The sequence below is a fragment of the Genypterus blacodes genome, unplaced genomic scaffold (assembly GCF_046128005.1).
Source record: "Genypterus blacodes isolate CSIRO-AG114 ecotype Tasmania unplaced genomic scaffold, CSIRO-AGI_Gbla_v1 ptg000137l_1, whole genome shotgun sequence".
NCBI classification, from domain to species: Eukaryota; Metazoa; Chordata; class Actinopteri; order Ophidiiformes; family Ophidiidae; genus Genypterus; species Genypterus blacodes.
Window position 1 is genome coordinate 22,501 of NW_027466939.1, and position 17,988 is coordinate 40,488.

The 17,988-nt window shown below is 44.0% G+C and overlaps 1 protein-coding gene across 2 annotated transcripts; it reads right to left on the bottom strand.

Annotated features, from left to right (window-relative positions):
- Positions 1-1,424: 1,424 nt before the first annotated feature.
- On the bottom strand, positions 1,425-13,390 carry pdgfbb (platelet-derived growth factor beta polypeptide b). Of its 2 annotated transcripts, none has more exons than XM_076164627.1 (8): positions 12,646-13,390; positions 6,846-6,942; positions 5,850-5,906; positions 4,932-5,125; positions 4,617-4,811; positions 3,503-4,364; positions 3,252-3,411; positions 1,425-3,143 (listed from the first exon to the last, which is right to left on the bottom strand). In XM_076164627.1, the coding sequence occupies exons 1-7, from the start codon at positions 12,709-12,711 to the stop codon at positions 3,269-3,271; spliced, it is 1,614 nt and encodes a 537-aa protein (XP_076020742.1). In that variant the 5' UTR covers positions 12,712-13,390; the 3' UTR covers positions 1,425-3,143; positions 3,252-3,268. The 2 variants fall into 2 exon arrangements, with proteins under 2 accessions (XP_076020742.1, XP_076020741.1); XM_076164626.1 differs by having other exon boundaries at positions 3,234-3,411.
- Positions 13,391-17,988: the final 4,598 nt, after the last annotated feature.

Genomic DNA, 17,988 nt, shown 5'->3' on the forward strand with positions numbered 1-17,988 from the left:
TCTCTTCTTAAAGAAACTGTGATTTCTGGAGTCCTGACTCACAGCTGAAGCAGTTTGGAGGTCGGAGTTTGTTTAGCGTGGAACCTTGAAATTTATTACCGGCTGTAATGTTTACACCCACCACTAAAGAGTGCTGGACTACTTTAACAATTTGTTGTCAAATCCAGTGGGACCATCATATTCCTCTTATTGACTGAAGCCACAGCCTGCTGCTCTCAGGCGTCCCTGTACTCACTCTGTCTGCAACAAGGCTTCATACACAGCTTCATACACAGCTGTCATATGGCTGCACACTGCACATATACCCACTGAACTAAGATGCAATTATACAAAGTACCCACTTTAAATGATTTTAGACACACAGTTATGGGGTTTCTGAAGTGATTACAAAGCAGAAATGTGTCAGAGCCCCGCCTCATGTGGCCCCTGTAATTTCCTCCTCAGCATATATGACTTGGTTTCCTTAAATTGGGTCGAGTCGGTTATGAGGTTCGTCCACAGGCCAGGGTTCATTCAATGCTCATCAGTTCAATTTCCAGGCCATTCCCATCCAGATTAAAGCACTCAAACTAGTCTTGATGAGCTGCTCTCCACTTTTCTGTGGGGAAGATTCTGTGTTTTATGCGTCCTTCCCCTCAGTAAAACCAGCTTCCACCAGTAAATCACTGTCAAATCAAATGTTTGGCCATTAAAGCTTTAAAACTTTTTTGCAGAATTGGCTGAAATCCTCATTACATCCTGATTGGAATCTCACCTTCCACTACTCGTAATGACATAACTTCTCATAACTCATAAACATGAAGATACGAGTTCAGGTAAAGACGGAAACTGAAGTGTTTCTTTAGGAATTCCCAACCTAATTAAAGTGAAATAACAGAATTCCCTCCATACTTGGGTTGCTCCTTACTGAATGTTATTTTAATCTGTTAGCTGCTTTGTAAAGAGTTGTTGTTCAGCTTCATTAACCCATATGATCCTTCCCTGGTTGACTCAGTCAGCTATGAAGCATCTTGTCTCTTTAGTCACAGTCTCTGCTCCCTCTGACACGCCCACACAGTCATGGCAGTTGACCTCTGGATGTGTGTGACAATCATCGACCCTCCCCACTGCTCCTATTGCCTGTTGTTTGAAGTCAATGGTGGGGGGGTTGGGTTGGGACATGGGCATGGTAAACAGGCATCCCACCTCCATGCTGAATTTGGAGATGTTGTGCTGTTTAGAAATAGAGTGTCTGTGTGAGACTGACAGGCCAGCAGCTGGGAAGTATTGCATGGATACTTGAATACATATGGAGTCTGTGGAGGCACACAGGAGGGTGAGATAGAAACATCATTCTATAGAACATGAAAGACTGTAAGGAAGCACAGATGCAGCGATTTGATGGGTTTAAAAAAGTAAAGCACAGACAACAAGTTTGAGTCTAACATTTATGGAGTCCTGATTACAGATACATGAGAGTGAACTCTTAAACTTGATTGAAGGTTGCGTCGCACGTGTGTCCCTTTCAAAGCCATTCTTATGATTGCGTTCTGACGAGACAGCAGATGACTTCTGGGCTTGATAATTAGCAGATGTAGCAATGCAGCTGGGTGCTGACTGGGTACCTTTCTGCAGCCGGCAGTGCAGTGGGTACGCGTGAAAAACAAACCACAGAGACGAGGTGCTAGAGTTCATCTACAGCACAACCACCCCTCCTACTCTCTATCGCCACAGGACACAAATGGAGCAAATACAAAACAGTGCTGAATTAGCTTGAATGGATATGTTGGTAAGGCTCAGGATGGTTGTCTAGGGATTGGAAGTTTCCTGGTTTGATTCCTGGCTCCTCCTAAAGAGCCCCGAGAAAGAGATTGAACCCTTGAACCTCAATTGATACATGTGTTTACTTCAAATCTAAACACACATGATTTTAGTTGTTGTTTCTTTGTTTATTTGCTTTGTGTAGAACTCAGTTTGTAGGAAAGTTGTAAATAGAAAGAGAAATGTATGAATGTGACAATGTACCTTGATTTGTCAGGTATTTAATTATCTGGTTTAGTCATAAACAGACATTGGCATATTGTTATTTTGTGTATAAATGGTTTCCCATCAAAAAAACTATGTTATGATATATCAACATTCTGATATAAAATTACACAAACTGTGATAAAGGTTTGGATCCTTTCTGCCTCGGTTGGTCGCTCACAGAAGGCTGGGGTTTCTCTGTAAAACGCCTGTGTGTCCATCAATGTTACATATTCCAACTACTTCATGTATGCAACATCTGTACGTTCAGTGAAAGGTCCACTGTAATGAGGAAAATAAATAAATAAGAAACAGCACACAGTCAGGTTGCAAGTCTAAAGCTCAGATAACACAAAACTTTTTATCTTCATACCTTTGAAGGGATTTAGAAACAAAGGAGCCTCAATAATGCAACATATTAAGTGAAATTCCAGTGTTTGCAATCCATTAAATACAATTAAATATGGTTAAAGAGACACCAAGAATGTTTTTGAATGAGCTAAAAAAAATAATGATATCAGGAATGCCTTGGATCGGTAAATCTCTCCAGCTTTACCCTCCTAAAGGAGTCGACGCTGAGCTCTCAGTATGCACCCATGGGATCAGCATGGAGTTCTGGCATGAATGGGAGAAAATGCTGCCCCTTTCAGTCAATATTAACAGAGTTCTTTTCCCTTCTTGTTTGGTCTGAATGCGTCCTAGTCTGTGAAACAATGCTATAAGTGCAGGTTCCCTCTGTTTCTCAAAACAAGGTTCAAAGTCAAGACCTTCGAAATTGCACTTAAAGGATCCCACAGTTCCCATCAGTCTCATAGCTTGACTCCATCATGGGTGCGGTACAACCCAGTCAGTCTCAAAGGTGCCAGCAAACCGGCACATGTTTGTCTAAAGGCAGTTGTTCTCTTCTCTTCCAAAGGTCTGCCTTTAACTTGTATTCCATGTTCCCTCTTCTCACAATCCTCTCACGCTGTACAGGGGTAGTTACAGGTTCAGCAGACAGTCATTAGTAGTGTTACTGAGGAGATCTCACAGGACGAGCAGGTTACTGACACGTGAATAAATAGTTATATGAAGGTCATATGAGTCACTCTGCTGCTCCTCTGATGATCCACAAAATACACCAAGATCACTGTGTGTCCCTGAAGAGAGAGAGACAACACACACACTATCTGTCAGACACACTGAGATACTAATTATTCATTCAGAAATTCACCCATGAATGTCCTTACCGTTTCTGTGTGACTCACTTGGGTTGATTGTAGCTCTACATTAGCATCGCTCTCATAGCTGCCTTGCTGATCCGTTTGCGGTTCTTCCTCATCCTCCTCTTTTTGGGGTGGAGGTTGGCCGGGGGCCTGGGGCCCGCCGGAGCTGACGGCCTCTGCGTGGTCGTGGGAGATACTGTTTCTGAGTAAGAGGAATAGAAATATGTCAAACAATAAAATGAGCAAACATCTGTCTTTCTTTATTCAGTGGCTGCTTTATTCCTATCCATTACCTGATTTTTGTGTTGTCGTTTGCAGATGATGGTGATGTTTATTTTGCGGGTGGTGTTGACTATTCCTCTCTTTCTCCTTTGCCTTTTCTCTTTCCTCCTCCTCTCGTTTGAGTTGCTGTTGTCTGAAGATCTCCTTCTCTTGGTCTAGCCTCTTGTGGAGCAGCAGGAGCTCTTTGGCCTCCTCCTCCACTTTCACCTGCTCAATCTGCAGCATCCTGTCCTCCTCTGGAGTCTTGTTGTCCCTCCGTCTCTCCTGTGGTCGAGGATCTGGATTTGGCTCTTTGGTGGGTCGGAACCTGCTGCCAGCTCCCTGTTGAGTTTCCTCAGTAGGAATGAACTCAGCTTCAGGATTTGGAGTGGCAGGCTGAGAGAAGCCTTTTGTCTTGACTCTATGTTCTTGACTTTGTGTGTGTGTGCCCTGTGTATGTGCCCCTTCATCCCTGCCCTCATTTCCTACATTGTACCTTGGAATTGATGGCAGTCTCCTGTCCGCCTTCCCTTTCCCATCAGTGCTGTTGAGAAGTCTCCCATCTCCACCTTCTAACCCACTGTTCTTTTCATCAATATCAATTACATCCAATGAAGACTGAGTCATGTTGCCATGCCTCCTCCCCACACCTTCCTGCTTCTCAGTGTTGTCTTTAGTGTCAGTGGGGCTGGAGGAGTTATGATTCCAATGAGGAGCAAACAGAACAGTCTCCCCAGGCGCATCATGGCCAGGCAGCCTGTAGCTTTCTCCTGGCTGAGTGAATGTGTCTCCTCTGGGGCTCCAGTGTTGCTCCAGGAACTCCTGCAGATGGACCCTCTGGTTCTGCTTCAGCTCATCCCACTGATGGAGCTCATCCTTGGAATGTCCATTGGCCTTTAAAATCAAACCAGATTCAGTTCAGGCTGTGGCAATACCATTCAGCTCAATTCAACTAATAAACATGCCCAGTATACAGTTCACAGTAAGTCAGTTGGTTAATGACTTCAGCACTAAATTGCACTACATTACATTACATTACGGTCATTTAGCAGACGCTTTTATCCAAAGCGACTTCCAATAAGTGCGTTCAACAAAGGTAGATAAAAGGGCGGAGGACATTAGTCAGAGACACATCAGCACACACACCTGTCCCCGGCCGTGTCCCTGGCTGAGTGTCTGGTTGCGGTGTTGGTCCTTGTGACTGTGCTGTCTGCGAGCTGATTTCTTCTTGGCTGCTGGAGCGCGAGGAGCCGGCTGACATCGACACTCAACATGGTCCACCACCGACACCACAGCTTTGGCATAGGTTGGTTTTTTGTTGACATACTCGATCTTCATGACCTGGAGAGGATAAGAATGTTTATGTGCCTGTAGATGTTCACACCGCTTAACTACACTAACTTATACTCATGAGATGTAAAGTGATGCATGAGGAATGTATGTGTTGATGTGTTTGTTTACCTGTAAGTATCTGGTGTGTGTGACAAACGGGACACACTGCAGGCTCTTGGTGTTACAACAGCCGGAGCAACGCTGCACCTCGACACAGGGCGGCCACAACATGAAGTTGGCATTGCTGCGATCTAACATTGCCCTGGTGACCTCGACCACCTCTGTACGAACTTTACACAGCGCCTGCTGGGCTGGCTGAGCATCTGAGAGACGACACGGGACATCAATACTATCATTATATTGAAAGTGCTAAGGACACAATTAATATGCACATGTACTCTGTAATGATGAGCTACATCAATCTCACACTCTCCCAAATTGTTGTTGTTGGTATAAGTGTTTGGCAACTACATCATAAATCTCTGTTAATGTGACTTATGGTCCATAGCTTCTTAACCATGAGCCATTAGCATCTCCTCAGGGATACCAGCTAAAACTCCAAACATCTGCGTTATGGTGACAGCGAAAAGAGTTAATGGAGAGGGTTTCACCGTGTCACTAAGATCATCCTTGTCACATAAATCACCTCCCAGGAAGGTTGACTGAAACGCCCCAAGTCCTCGACTAATGAGGATGAAGCACTTCTACGTTCACGAGGAAAATCAGGAATCCTACATGCTGGCACTCCAACCTTTGATTCACCTACTCTGTGTGATTAACGATATGAGAGCGATGTCATTTCCACCTCAGCGTGAAGACAATGGGCCTCTCTTTTTCTAGATATACTATAAACTCACATTGTGTGCATAACCAGATAACAAAGACATTAGCATTTTGACTTTAAAGTAGAGATTGTTACTGCCTTCAGCCATTACACATGAATAAATACAAGCCGCACGCCATTTTCTGCCAGTAAGGGTTGATCAGATCACATGGGATACACAGACGGACAGCGGGATGAAAGCAGAGGATGGAAAATAAACTCACCAAGGCTCCTTGGTAATCTGTGAACTCCGTTTGATAATGAACGTTCATCTTCCTCATCTGAGCCAAAACAAACAACAAACACACAACTTATTATTTAACTCCATATATGCAAACCATTGCCAACAAATTGTACAGAATTTTCTACAATATGCTGATGTGTCCATTGTGTTCACATGTAGGCAGAATAATCCAGAAGTAACACATAGCTTTCATTGAAATTGGAATTGGCAAATCTTGACTTTGGTCCAGGAGGGATTGGTTCCTGTGATGGACGACCAATGAGTGAAGATGAGATCAGACTCATTTCCAAAAAAGGAGTAGAAGTCATTGCTTGTGTGTGTATGTTTGTGAGCATGCACATGAAGATAGAAAGGGAGAAAAAAAGAGGGTGTGGGAGCCACTAATGCCACAGAAGTGTGTGTGTGTGTGTGCGTGTGAGAGTGTGAAGTGCTTTAATTCAAGCGCTTGTGCCTGCATGCTTGTGTTGGTGTATGAGCTCATGCATGACTCGTTATCTGTGCTGTTTGTGTTATTGCTGCTGTTGACGCATCACAATTAGGGTAGAAAACAAATCACTTATTGTTTATATGAGACTATTCTGAGAGACACACTGTGTGAAAATCTCCCAAAAGTCACAGTAAATGTTTTGTTGGATGGCTGCGCATTTTACAGTTTGATCTCATAAACCGCAGGAATGCATGGCTCTGTCAGCCCATTAAGCACCATGTAATGCATGTAATCTATGTCATCAAACTAAAGCTAAAACCTGAAACCTCCACTGGAATCCAGCACTGCTCCTCATCACACAATAGCCTAGATCTGTGATGCCTCCTCTCTTAGTCTGTCAGCATCCTGGTGGTTTCAAACGTTACTAGAGATATCATTTATCTGTACATTTGTGATAAATGAGGCCTGTGAGTCTTGTGTCAGTGTGCAGGATAATACAGTCAGATTGTATGTAATGTATCAATAGCAGAAGTATTTGGAAGTCTTTACCTACGGAGTCAGTGAGCAGCAGGAGCTGAAGGTCCTCAATGGAGGAGATGGGGCTGCTTCTAACCAGCTCCACCAGGGCTGCAGGCAGAGGGTCCCCCTGAGAGAGAGAGAGAGAGAGAGAGAGAGAGAGAGAGAGAGAGAGAGAGAGAGAGAGAGAGAGAGAGAGAGAGAGAGAGAGGGAGAGAGAGAGGGAGAGGGAGAGAGATAGAAAAGGGATCAGTATGAGTCTGATGTACTTGATGAGCTCCTTGGTAGTAGGCCAGGCCATCATTCCTGGGCTTTCTGCAGAGAATCAATACTTTACATTACATTACATTACATTACATTACATTACATACTTAAGAATTATATTTCCATTACATTGTAAATATGTATCCATGAGATTCTGTTCTGTTGTGACGGTGCTGTCGTTTTCAAATTGATAGATTGATAGATTTGCTACTCACTAAAAACTCAATCATGACGTTGGGAAGATGAAATATGGACTTTGCATCTACAACGCATGCTCTTCTGTCATTTATGTGAAAATAAGAGCAAATGTAAAGTACAAATCTGAAAGGTACTGATATCATATAAAACACCAGCACACACACTGTGGTTCTTCACACTGTGGCTGTGGGTTTAAGCCCCCCCGCCCCGCCCCACACCATCCCACCCTCGGTCATTAACGGACAAGAGAGCTCGGGGGGGTGTTAACCAAAGCTACACAATGGTCACTAAGAGCAAGCTGAATGACTATTGGTGTTGTGTCCTCTCATCTGCTAACATTTAGGGGTCAAAGGAGGCAGGAAGGAGTCAGGAAGTGGGGGAAGGCTTGATGCAGAGGAGGAGAGGAGGGAGGTGGACGTGAAAAAGGAGGGATAATAGATGAATAAAAGACAGGAGGTTGAAAATGGACATGGATCAGACATGGGTCAGACACTTCTTCACACTGGTCTCAATGCTGTGGGTGTGCCTTCTCTTTTGTCCCGTGCTGAGATGGAACCAATGAAAAAGATCTCAAAGGAACAAACACAGAGGAACAAACACGGGCATGCTAGTGGAGCAGTAGAACACAAAGTTAGTGTGATGAGATCAAAGACATGAAAGCAGCATGTATGTAGTAACGTGTGCTCAATTAAACATGACTTACAGCATCTAGGTCAGACCCCGTACACACACACTCATTCAACAGTCCATCCAGGTTGAGGATCATGAATAACAGAGGAAAGCAGGTTTTGGCCAAAGGAAGCGGCGATCCGTCACACTTTACCCACACTACAGGCCTGTGCCGCTGACTTTCTCCCATTGTTGTCCGACTGTTCACAGTCACATTGTCCAGCGGGGAAATGCCTGCTGTATTACAGTAACGTCTCCGTGGCAGAGCCCGGCTGATGCCCCTGAGGAGCCATCATGATGACTTCCTGCCCTCGCTAACCTGCCTGCGTTGGCTAATTGTGTCTGAAGTTAATTATAGGATGTGCGCCTTTGTTTGCGGTGGTGCCTGCTGTCATGACGATTTGTGTCTAAGCAGGAAATATGAAATAAACACTCCACTTCTGACAAACAAAACAATTGTAAACAGGCTCGTGTAGCGCAGATGGCACACATAAACAAATGTTTGATTTTAAAATTAATTATTTGAACCCATCATAAATAAATACAAAAATAGCTGTGAAATCCCTACTAGGAGACATTTCCTGTTCTTCTGTGGTAACCGTGGAAATCACAATCCCAACTCAGTACGTGTATAAAATCTAACTTGACTTTACTTCCTACACAATAAGGTTTTTACATTCTTATATTCATTGAGAATAATTCATTGTGCTAAACTGTTTTAAGATAATAAGCAGCTATCAGATGGTTCGGTCGTAGTTGTTGATGCATTTTGTCCGGAACCATAAAGCTTCACAATACGACACCGAGCACAGGAAGTAGATCTGCATGCACGCTCCATACTGCATGTTTGTCTTTGTCTGCTCTGCGATTAAAGCTTAATGGACTTGCGAGGGGAAGTACAGAGCCTGACGGAATCCACGTACAGAAGGACGGGATGAAGGGTGTTAGTGTGATTGTTGTAAATGTTGTACTTCACTCATTGCGTAATCGACTTGAGAGCAGGAGTGTGCAAGGTGAGGACGTTATGCAGGAAGTTTCAATCTGATGATGGTGTTAATATGATGTTTGAATCAGATTACAACTGGAGCTTTAACACGCGTGTACTGTAAATACACTGAGAGGGTTTAACACCAAACATTCATCCCACTGTGAGTCCGTGAAGAGTCTGCCTCAGCATCCAGCTCCATCTGGAGCCGCTAGCCTGTTTCAAATAATGTCCCTGTGCTGATGAAGCAGAGACATAACAGCTGTACCCGTCTGCTGCTCATCCACACCAACACAGCCCACTCTGCACAAACCTCAGCCATGTTTAAGTCCTCTTCTCCTATATTCCTCCATCCCCTGAAGGCCTGTTGGACATATTGAGGAATACCAGGTACAGACAGGGGAGGAGAAGAGACATCTAATCGCCCGTAATTAGGGGCTCTAGTTTGCTGCCGGCTCACAGGCGGCAGCAGCCACGGCACACGTGTTAAGTTTCACATGTAGGCCTAGAAGCAGGGCAGACACATGCAGTGCACTGGCATGTTTCTTTTAAAAGTGCATTAAATTGTCAGTTTTCTCTCTTTAAATCATTTAGTTCAGAGTTGGGAATCAGAGTTGAAGCTTTGGGTGGGTAATGCAGATCTGTTCTAATGTGATAATGTACTTTTATAAGGAGCAGGATTGAAGTTTGCTCCACAGTTTCATACCTGCTGTACAGTAACTTTAACATGGGGAATTCCTGCTTGTATACCTCAAAGACTTTCCCCTTTAAAATGACAAATGTCAAATTTAAATTCTCCTTCACATGTGGGACTCAAAGCTGTGCAATTAAAAGATACGTTTATGGGAGGTCTTTGAACTCATCACATTAAATCCAGCCATGGAAGATGGGAGGCTATACTCAAACTGAGCTCAGTGCAAACGCTCTTGCAAAGCCTGCAGGGAATCAAAGAGTTGAACGCTCTCTGACTGTTTTATGATCCAAAAGCTTCATACAGTTCAACTCCTCTTCACTTTTACCACTAGAGACATTGGTTTTTTTCACCTGCGTTTGTTGTTGGTTACTTATTTTGTTTGTTTGTTGGATTCCTGAGCCAAACCCGATGCTCTTTGGTGGAACGGTGATTCACAGCACAGACAAGATCTACAGCTGGTCCAAGACATTTGACATGATTTGTCAGTATTGAGTTGGCTTCTTCGGTTTCTTTAAAAGTAATACACCAAACTCAATGGAAACACGTTGCCTTGTCTTTAGTGGTTACAGAGATCGATCTATACTAATGTTATGTTTAGTTTTGTCATTTCTGTCTCTTTGGGACGTAACATTAGAGTGATGAACAGGATTGTGTTCTCATCCGACAAACCCATATGTGTCATTCCATCAGACTCACTGGAAACAACTGGGTGGGGAAAACAAAGGGTTGTGTTCTACTCTTTGACTTGTTTAGAGGTCCACTTCCCATGACCAGCTTGTTCCTTCTGCTGTTTCTTATCCCCGTACCCTAAAGAGATACAGATCTGTTTCTCTCTGCCTACATTCACTTTGCATTTCAGTCTGCAATGTATGGGCTTCATATCTGCTGCTGTCATCAAAGGAGGCCAACACTGTTTCTTACACGAACAATGACATTGTTGATAATCCAGAAGTCTTAGTTGATCTGTTGACAAACTCTTTTCCTGCTTCACCTCAGCCGGTGTTCAGTTTTCCCATCATTCTTCTGCTCTGCATCCGTCTTTCATCTGAACTCCCTCTTCACTCCATATGTTGTGAAGTTTAATGGATAAATATCTCAACGTTATCGGACTTTGCAAGTGAACTCGTCAAGTGATCTCATCTGTATTTCCTTGTTGCATACAGCAGTAATATGAGTATACCCTGTGGCATGATGCTAATATCACCGTCAGCAGAGTTTGATCCCTACAGTTTCCAACACAGCGCTGGGATTTGACTTTTCACACAAGTGTTCTGCTGGCTCCTGCTTCACTGCTCCTACACACCAACAAGCCACCAACTCACAGAGTAACATCATGTGTGCTGTACTGAAGCTGAGCCACGTGTGACACCCAAGTACAACAGAAGAACATGCTGGGTAGGATTGGCCACTTTCAAAAGACTTTGTCTTTGAATAATAAGATGAATAATAACTCAATAACTCAGCTTAATGAACTTATATCCTAATGAAGATTTGTAAAACATTTGCCACAGTAACACAATTTCCATATTCATAACACATCACCGTTTGAGAACCATTGAACTGTCACTGCAAACAATATCAAGCATGAGACCAGTCCATATCCCCTTCTTTAATACATACAAACATGTTCAATGCAGCTCATCTGTGTGTATCCATCATGTCTGAAATTATTATTAGATGGAACAGAACAATGAACTCTGCTTCTAAGGCAAAGACAATGTGTTTTTTATGTCTGTCTGTAATAATCAACCTGGGGGCAGCGATGGACTCAATATGAAGAGATGGTGTGTGGTTACAGCCGTGAGCTGCTGACTCTCCTCCCGGTTGTCCACTGGGAGCAACACACATTTAGTAGTTGAGCTGATGTTAGGATGGTGTTTAGTGACAGATTTACAGCTACTCTCAGAGTGTAAAACAGCTGGAATAGCATCCATGAATGCATCCCTTAACCACGTGCCGACTGAGGCCGAGCCTATCATGGCTCCTTCTGTTTCGCTGCTCATCAAACGGCATAAACCCACAGTGGACGACCTCGACATGTGTCTGCCCCTGGGCATCCATTCAGAGCAGCAGTTAATGGGAGCAATAACAGTTATTTTCTCTGCAAGGATTCCACCCCTCAGTGAAGCAATGAGCTAAAGAGTCCAATCACCTGGATAAGATTAGGTTCCATGATTATACTGTATCTTTCTTTGCAGTGTGATGTTGTGTTTGCAGCACATTTTCAATATAATACATGGGAAGTCTTCACGACAATAGCGACACTCCTACTTTTGAAGTTTGAAGTTTTCATTGAATCTGGCTTTGATCCACTATCTGAAAAGTGGCACTGCACAACATCGTTTATTAGACCGCAGCAGCAGACATTTCTGTCAAGCCAGCGTGAGAGGGAGTGTGACAAGACAATAAACTGGGTCACATGGCAACCAAATGTGGCAGAATTTTTTTGACAATGAATTGAAGATTCCTCTCTTCACATTTTCTAACACCCGTGAATTTTTCATTTACATTTCAGAAATCACCCCTGGTTGTATATGGACCATTTTCCACACGTTTCAAGTAGAAAAAATTCAAAACTCAAATCAGTTATTCTAACTTTCTATTACAATTCTTCTGGCATCAAGACTTTTCTATGGTAAGCACTGCCGTGCTTGGCAAATTGGTAACAAATAAAAATCAACTTCAAAGCAAAATGCTCTCTAGACTTCAAAGGTTTATATCTAGAATGTTATACAATGGACAACATGTATCAAACATCGTGGCTCACCATATATTTGCTACACTATTAGGAAGGGACTACAAAGGTGTTTGTATGTGCATTGTCTGGATGTGTGTGTGTGTGGCTCACTGGCCTTGAGATACTTCATGGCCTCACAATAAACATGTCAAATAAAACACAATTTGCTGTGACGGTGTGTTTAATCCATCATGTTCTCATTTACTGTAAGAATACTCCAGTTATTACGGTAACAACAGCCACAAAGTTTGCCAAACTCGCGGCAGACGCACTCGCACTCACTCACCTCTGCAGCGCCACACCGCAGACTCGCCGCCAGCAGCGCGAGCAGCAGCTGCACGCACGCGCTCATCTTGCTGCCCAGCCTCGAGCCTCTTCGACGGCCCGGGCATTTATGGACGCGCGAGAGTCCCGCTCTGCTCAGCACTGCGCGCGGCGGGACAGCTGCGGCTCTGCCTCGCGGAACTGGGCGCGCGCGTCGCCTGGTCCTGTCCGCTCGCGCCTCGCTCGCTCGCTCTGTCCCGTGCAGATACCAGAGGAAGGTGAGGGGGGTGGGGGGGCGGTCAGTCTGAGGCGCGCTGCTTCTCGGCCCCGCTCATGTGGAAAAAGCACACCGTGCGATAAAATAATAAAAAAACAAACCCTCCTCTAACGTCTTCTTCAGGCGCGTGCGTTTCCCTCGGCGCGACGCTCGAGTGACGCTGCGCAGAACTTAATTAACGAATCTCTCTTTTCTAAGTAACGATCGAGGCAAAGTTATCCAGCCGAACTCTGTGACCGTGAAATGAGCTCAAAAAATGTCAAGTTGAAGTTATTCCAAAAGAAGCCAAAATTCCTAGATAATTCAGTGAAGCAGCGTCCACTTGTCTTCTCCTTCTCGAGTTTCTTTCTTTTAAAGTCCAGCTCACGCGCAGGCTGACATGTCTGAAATAACGGCACCGGTCAGTGCGCCAGACTTTGCGCCCGTCGTCTTCCAAGAAGTCTTATCAATAAGAAGAGCCCGGTGCGCCTCAGTCCTGGAGCGGCCTGATTACGCAGGGCAGCGCTGTGGTGCGTGGAGGTGAGGGGAGGGGAGGGGGGAGGGGGGGAGAGCAGATTTCCAAGTCCGCTGCCGTTCCAGTATCTCTCTCTCCCGCCCCCTGCCTGAAGAATGGCTCATAATCTGCATACAAAGGAGAGGCTCAGAGCTCACACAGCCGCCCGCCACACACCAGCCGCTTTGAGCAGCGTTTCCTCTGGATCAGGCACATATTCCCAAGACTTAGACAAGACTTTCAAACCAATTTGTTTCTTTTAAACTTTTATTCTGAAGCATACACTTTGAAGTTTGGAGAGATGCCACTAAGCCACATGGGCTCTAGAAACCAACAATACAATTAAATTCAGGCTTTTATCTTTTTGCCCCATGGGCTTCAATGGACAAACATTCTAATACTGTTCCAGCTAAGAAAAGTGTTTGCCATAAAACTTGGTGATACAAGGACAACAACTTTTGAGAATAGACTTATTTTTGAAAACAACATTTGAAACAAACTATTTTGTTGTTTTGAAAAAGTGCCATAAAGACATACAAGCTCTAAAAACAGAATTACATTTTTAATAGCATACTTTAATTTCTAAGGGCTCATCGACTGGACAAACAAGGAGCTACTACAAAATAAAAGCTGTGATGAGTTTTTTCTCTGTGCCACCTGATCTAAGCTTGTATATGTGTGTATATGTTTATGCTCACACAACCTTCCAATCAACAAACTCCAAAAACCTGTCTGAGTAATCAGCATATGTCTTGAAATTGTAAAACAAGCGATGTTTTAAGAAAAGTCAACACGTATGAATAAGCCATAACTTTTTCAGCCCGTTGTGTAAGAGCTCAGGCCTTTATGCATCTTTTGTTGAAGAGGTCACAGAGACGGTTGCCATGCTTTCTAATTCCTGGTATTACCTCAGCGTCGCCGCTAGCAGGGTTATCAGGAAACAAAAGGTGTTTCTAAATATCACAGGACTTATTCTCAGAGTCCTGACCTTTCATGGCCGGTCGTGTTTAGGGAACATTTCGGAACAATTGCCCGCCGGTGTCTCTACATGTTTAAACTCAGACAACCCAGAAATAGTATATCAGCTATCCGACCCTGTGGACTTTAAATAACTTATAATGACACGTGACAATGATATAAAAACAAGACGGTTTTCGCATTTTAAAGCAAACGCAAACAACCAAACTGCAGTGCAACGCTCTATAGTCTATACACTCGTACATTGGATCTGAATGAAAGCGTAGTAAATCAGATCCTTGCAGTTTGTCAAACCTCATTGTGTCATAGTCCCCACAGTTGGTGAAGCCTTTTCTCCCAGACCAATCACGGCCTGAATAATAGGATGCCATTGTTTCTCTAACAAGAGTCAGTGGAGGAAACACCATGAGCTATTGAGCTAAATTTACCCTGCGTTTCATATTCACACGTTTGGTCAAGGACAAGCAGCGGAGAGAACAATTCCAAATTAAGTCACTATGCAGTGTGGAACAAGCATGAAATAGGGTGGAAAATAAAGTATGCATTGTTTATGAAAAGTATAAAATGGTACTTTGAGCAATACGGCATGTAAGTAACAGTCACCTATAGGAATGTGTGTCTTTACTGGTGCTGTAATCGCAGTGTGCATTTGTTTGGAATGACTTTGGGAGATGTGAAGGCAACACCTGAATGAAAAACAAGATCAGTGGTGCCTTCAGTTTACAGGGCGAAACATATTTTAATCCTATGTTCTAGTTGTGGCTTTCCAAACCTGAGAGCCGGTTGTGTGTGTGTGAGAGAAATAGTTAGGAAGGAGGAGGAGGAGGAGGGGGAGGAAGAGGAAGAGAATGAGAAGTTGGGAGCAGGTCCTTGACTAGAGGTAGGGATTTTCCCACCCAAGACCAATGCATGGATCAAACAGGAGATCGCTCTCTGTCCCACACACACACATACACACGCACATACACACACACACACACACACACACACACACACACACACACACACACACACACCTGTGGCCGTAACATCTCTCGTCAATTCTATAGAAAGGAAGCCATTCATCATTCTCTACAGTGGTGACAGCTTAATAAGAAACATTCACAAATGCTGTATGATTCACACAGGAGTATGTACAGTATGTGTACGTGTGTGTGTGTGTGTGTGTGTGTGTGTGTTCCACTTCAGGAACATGCAGTGAGCATTAAAAGTCACTATTGTTTGAGGGACATCTCGTCCAGCTCTATGCGGTGCAGGCTGGAGAACCACAGAGCAAAAAAGTTTGACTTTCTCTTACAAATAGAAAAGAGATACTTATTATACGTATTTTATAATAAAGAATCTCACAAAGTATGCTCAGTGCTGAACAAAGCTGAATGATTGATTGTGTTTATTTACACACTGGACAGATTTGAAAGAATCAAATCACTGAAAAGAATCAGGATTTCAATCTCTACTTTATGTAAACACAATTACAGCCCTGCGTGAGCACAGACAGATACACAACTGCATACACACACACGGCACACATTAGCTTATATGCGCATGGACATTCTTCCACGTACACAAACACCCAAACATGCACACACATGCAACGACACATTTCCTTTCTCAATGAAAGTGCACATGAAGAGCATTCACACACATTAAAGCACACTGTGGATCAGTTCACTCCCCTTCCTCTCTCTCTCACACGCACACGCGCACACACACACACACACACAAAGTTAAGCTGAAACCATATTCCCCATGAACAGAGGACAGAGGGCCCTCTATGCTTAACAATTGAGTGAGAAATGACAGCACTCGCTCAAATATTTAAGAGCTTTTCAGAAGATCCAGAGAGGTCACAGCACCCTGAACTAATCTTCTATTGAACAATGGTGGCATTTGATTTCAAGCATTTTTCCATCGTTGGCTGAAAAGCATCAGTGGTTAATTTGACGCAGTAATGGCATATTTGGGCTGTCCCACCACTGTCGGCTCTGCAACATGAAAAACACAAATCTACTGTATTTGCGTTGTACAAAGGACCTTGGTTTTGTGTCTGTGCATGTGCGTGAGTGTGTGAGTGTGTGTGTGTGTGCGTATGAGCACTTTCTCCTGCTGTCCCATACATTACAGGCATATAGAAGTCAAGAGGGGAGACAATTGACCCTGGATTAGTCGTGGGGATAGACTCTCTCCAGCGCGTGTCTCAGAGATAATACAAGCTCATGTGGACCAAATGGACTAATGGGAAGTCATTAGTTGGCCCCTCGAGCGAGCAGTATAACCGCTCACCCCGGCTCTCAGGTTTCCCCATCCTGAAGGAGGAATGTGGCTGCGTCAGATGAAAAGAGGAAACAGATTCAGGTGCAGCGGCGGATGAATTGTTCTGATTCAGAAAAGGGATTAGGGGAGACAAATTGTTGGAATTGTTTTTGTCAAAGATAGATTTCGAGACAGCATATCATTTTCTATGGGGACTTTGCAAAGAAGGAGAGATGAAGATGTTGACAAATGTAGACACATTATAAAACAAAACATGGACATGCCAATAGACCTTGGGCTTGTTTAGGTTCTGTTTCTGCTGTATCCCCATTGACAGGTCTCCATTATGTCTGGTAGGAAACATTTATAATGCCATTAGATGTTTTGTGTCTCTGTTATTGTATGTAGAATTATTCATTCAGGAATGAGCTGAGAGTGACACGGCTGACAGAGTTATGGCAGCGCAACGTCTTCATGTCTCAGCAAGGATCTGTCAGCATACGCCAAGGAACGAGAGCAGGAGAGAGAGAGAGAGAGAGAGAGAGAGAGAGAGAGAGAGAGAGAGAGAGAGAGAGAGGTGACTGACAGGGAAGAATTGCTGGAATGCATTCTGCTAAGGCAGGGTTGTAGAGAGATGATGGTGTAGTAAAACAAAGACAGAGGCAGCGGACACATTTTGATATGGAATTCAAAAGTACAAGCTGAAAAAGACAAACAGGAAGGGACGAATCTGCTACAACACACAAGGGCCGAGTGTGTGAGAAAGGAGAAGGAGCTCTGGGTTAAAGGAATGCGTGGTGAAGGAGCAGTTCCAGGTGCCCTCTCTCTGATGTTTGACTGTAATTTACAGCCATATAACTGGTAGGGCTGATGTGGGCCGTCTCAGCCTGCTGCGTCCCGGACACTATCGACCGCCTGTTCCCTTTCCTCTGCTAGTTTATGAGTTCTATCTCTCTGCAGGTTTTTGACCCCACCTATCTGTGCCAGCATGTGGTGTGGTAACTTCATAACTCATTCTTCCATACACGAGCACGTGTGTAAGATGCATGAATCAGTCCTGCATGAGGTCGCTGCACTCAGACAGTAAAGCCGACTGACTGACTGACTGACTGACTGACTGACTGACTGACTGGCTGACAAGCCGCTCAGAGAATTATGATGTTGACTGCATGTCAAACAAGAGCCAAAAGCTTTAGTCAGGACATGTTCTCTGGCTTGGTTGATCATAGGCATTGCCTAATAGCGGTCATGTTGTGTGATCTTGGAACAAATAGGCATTCAACAGGAAATGGCGTGATGTATGACGAACAAGAACCTGGATCCACGTCTGATGTGGCCAGCAGCAGTAATCGTGCTGTGAGAGT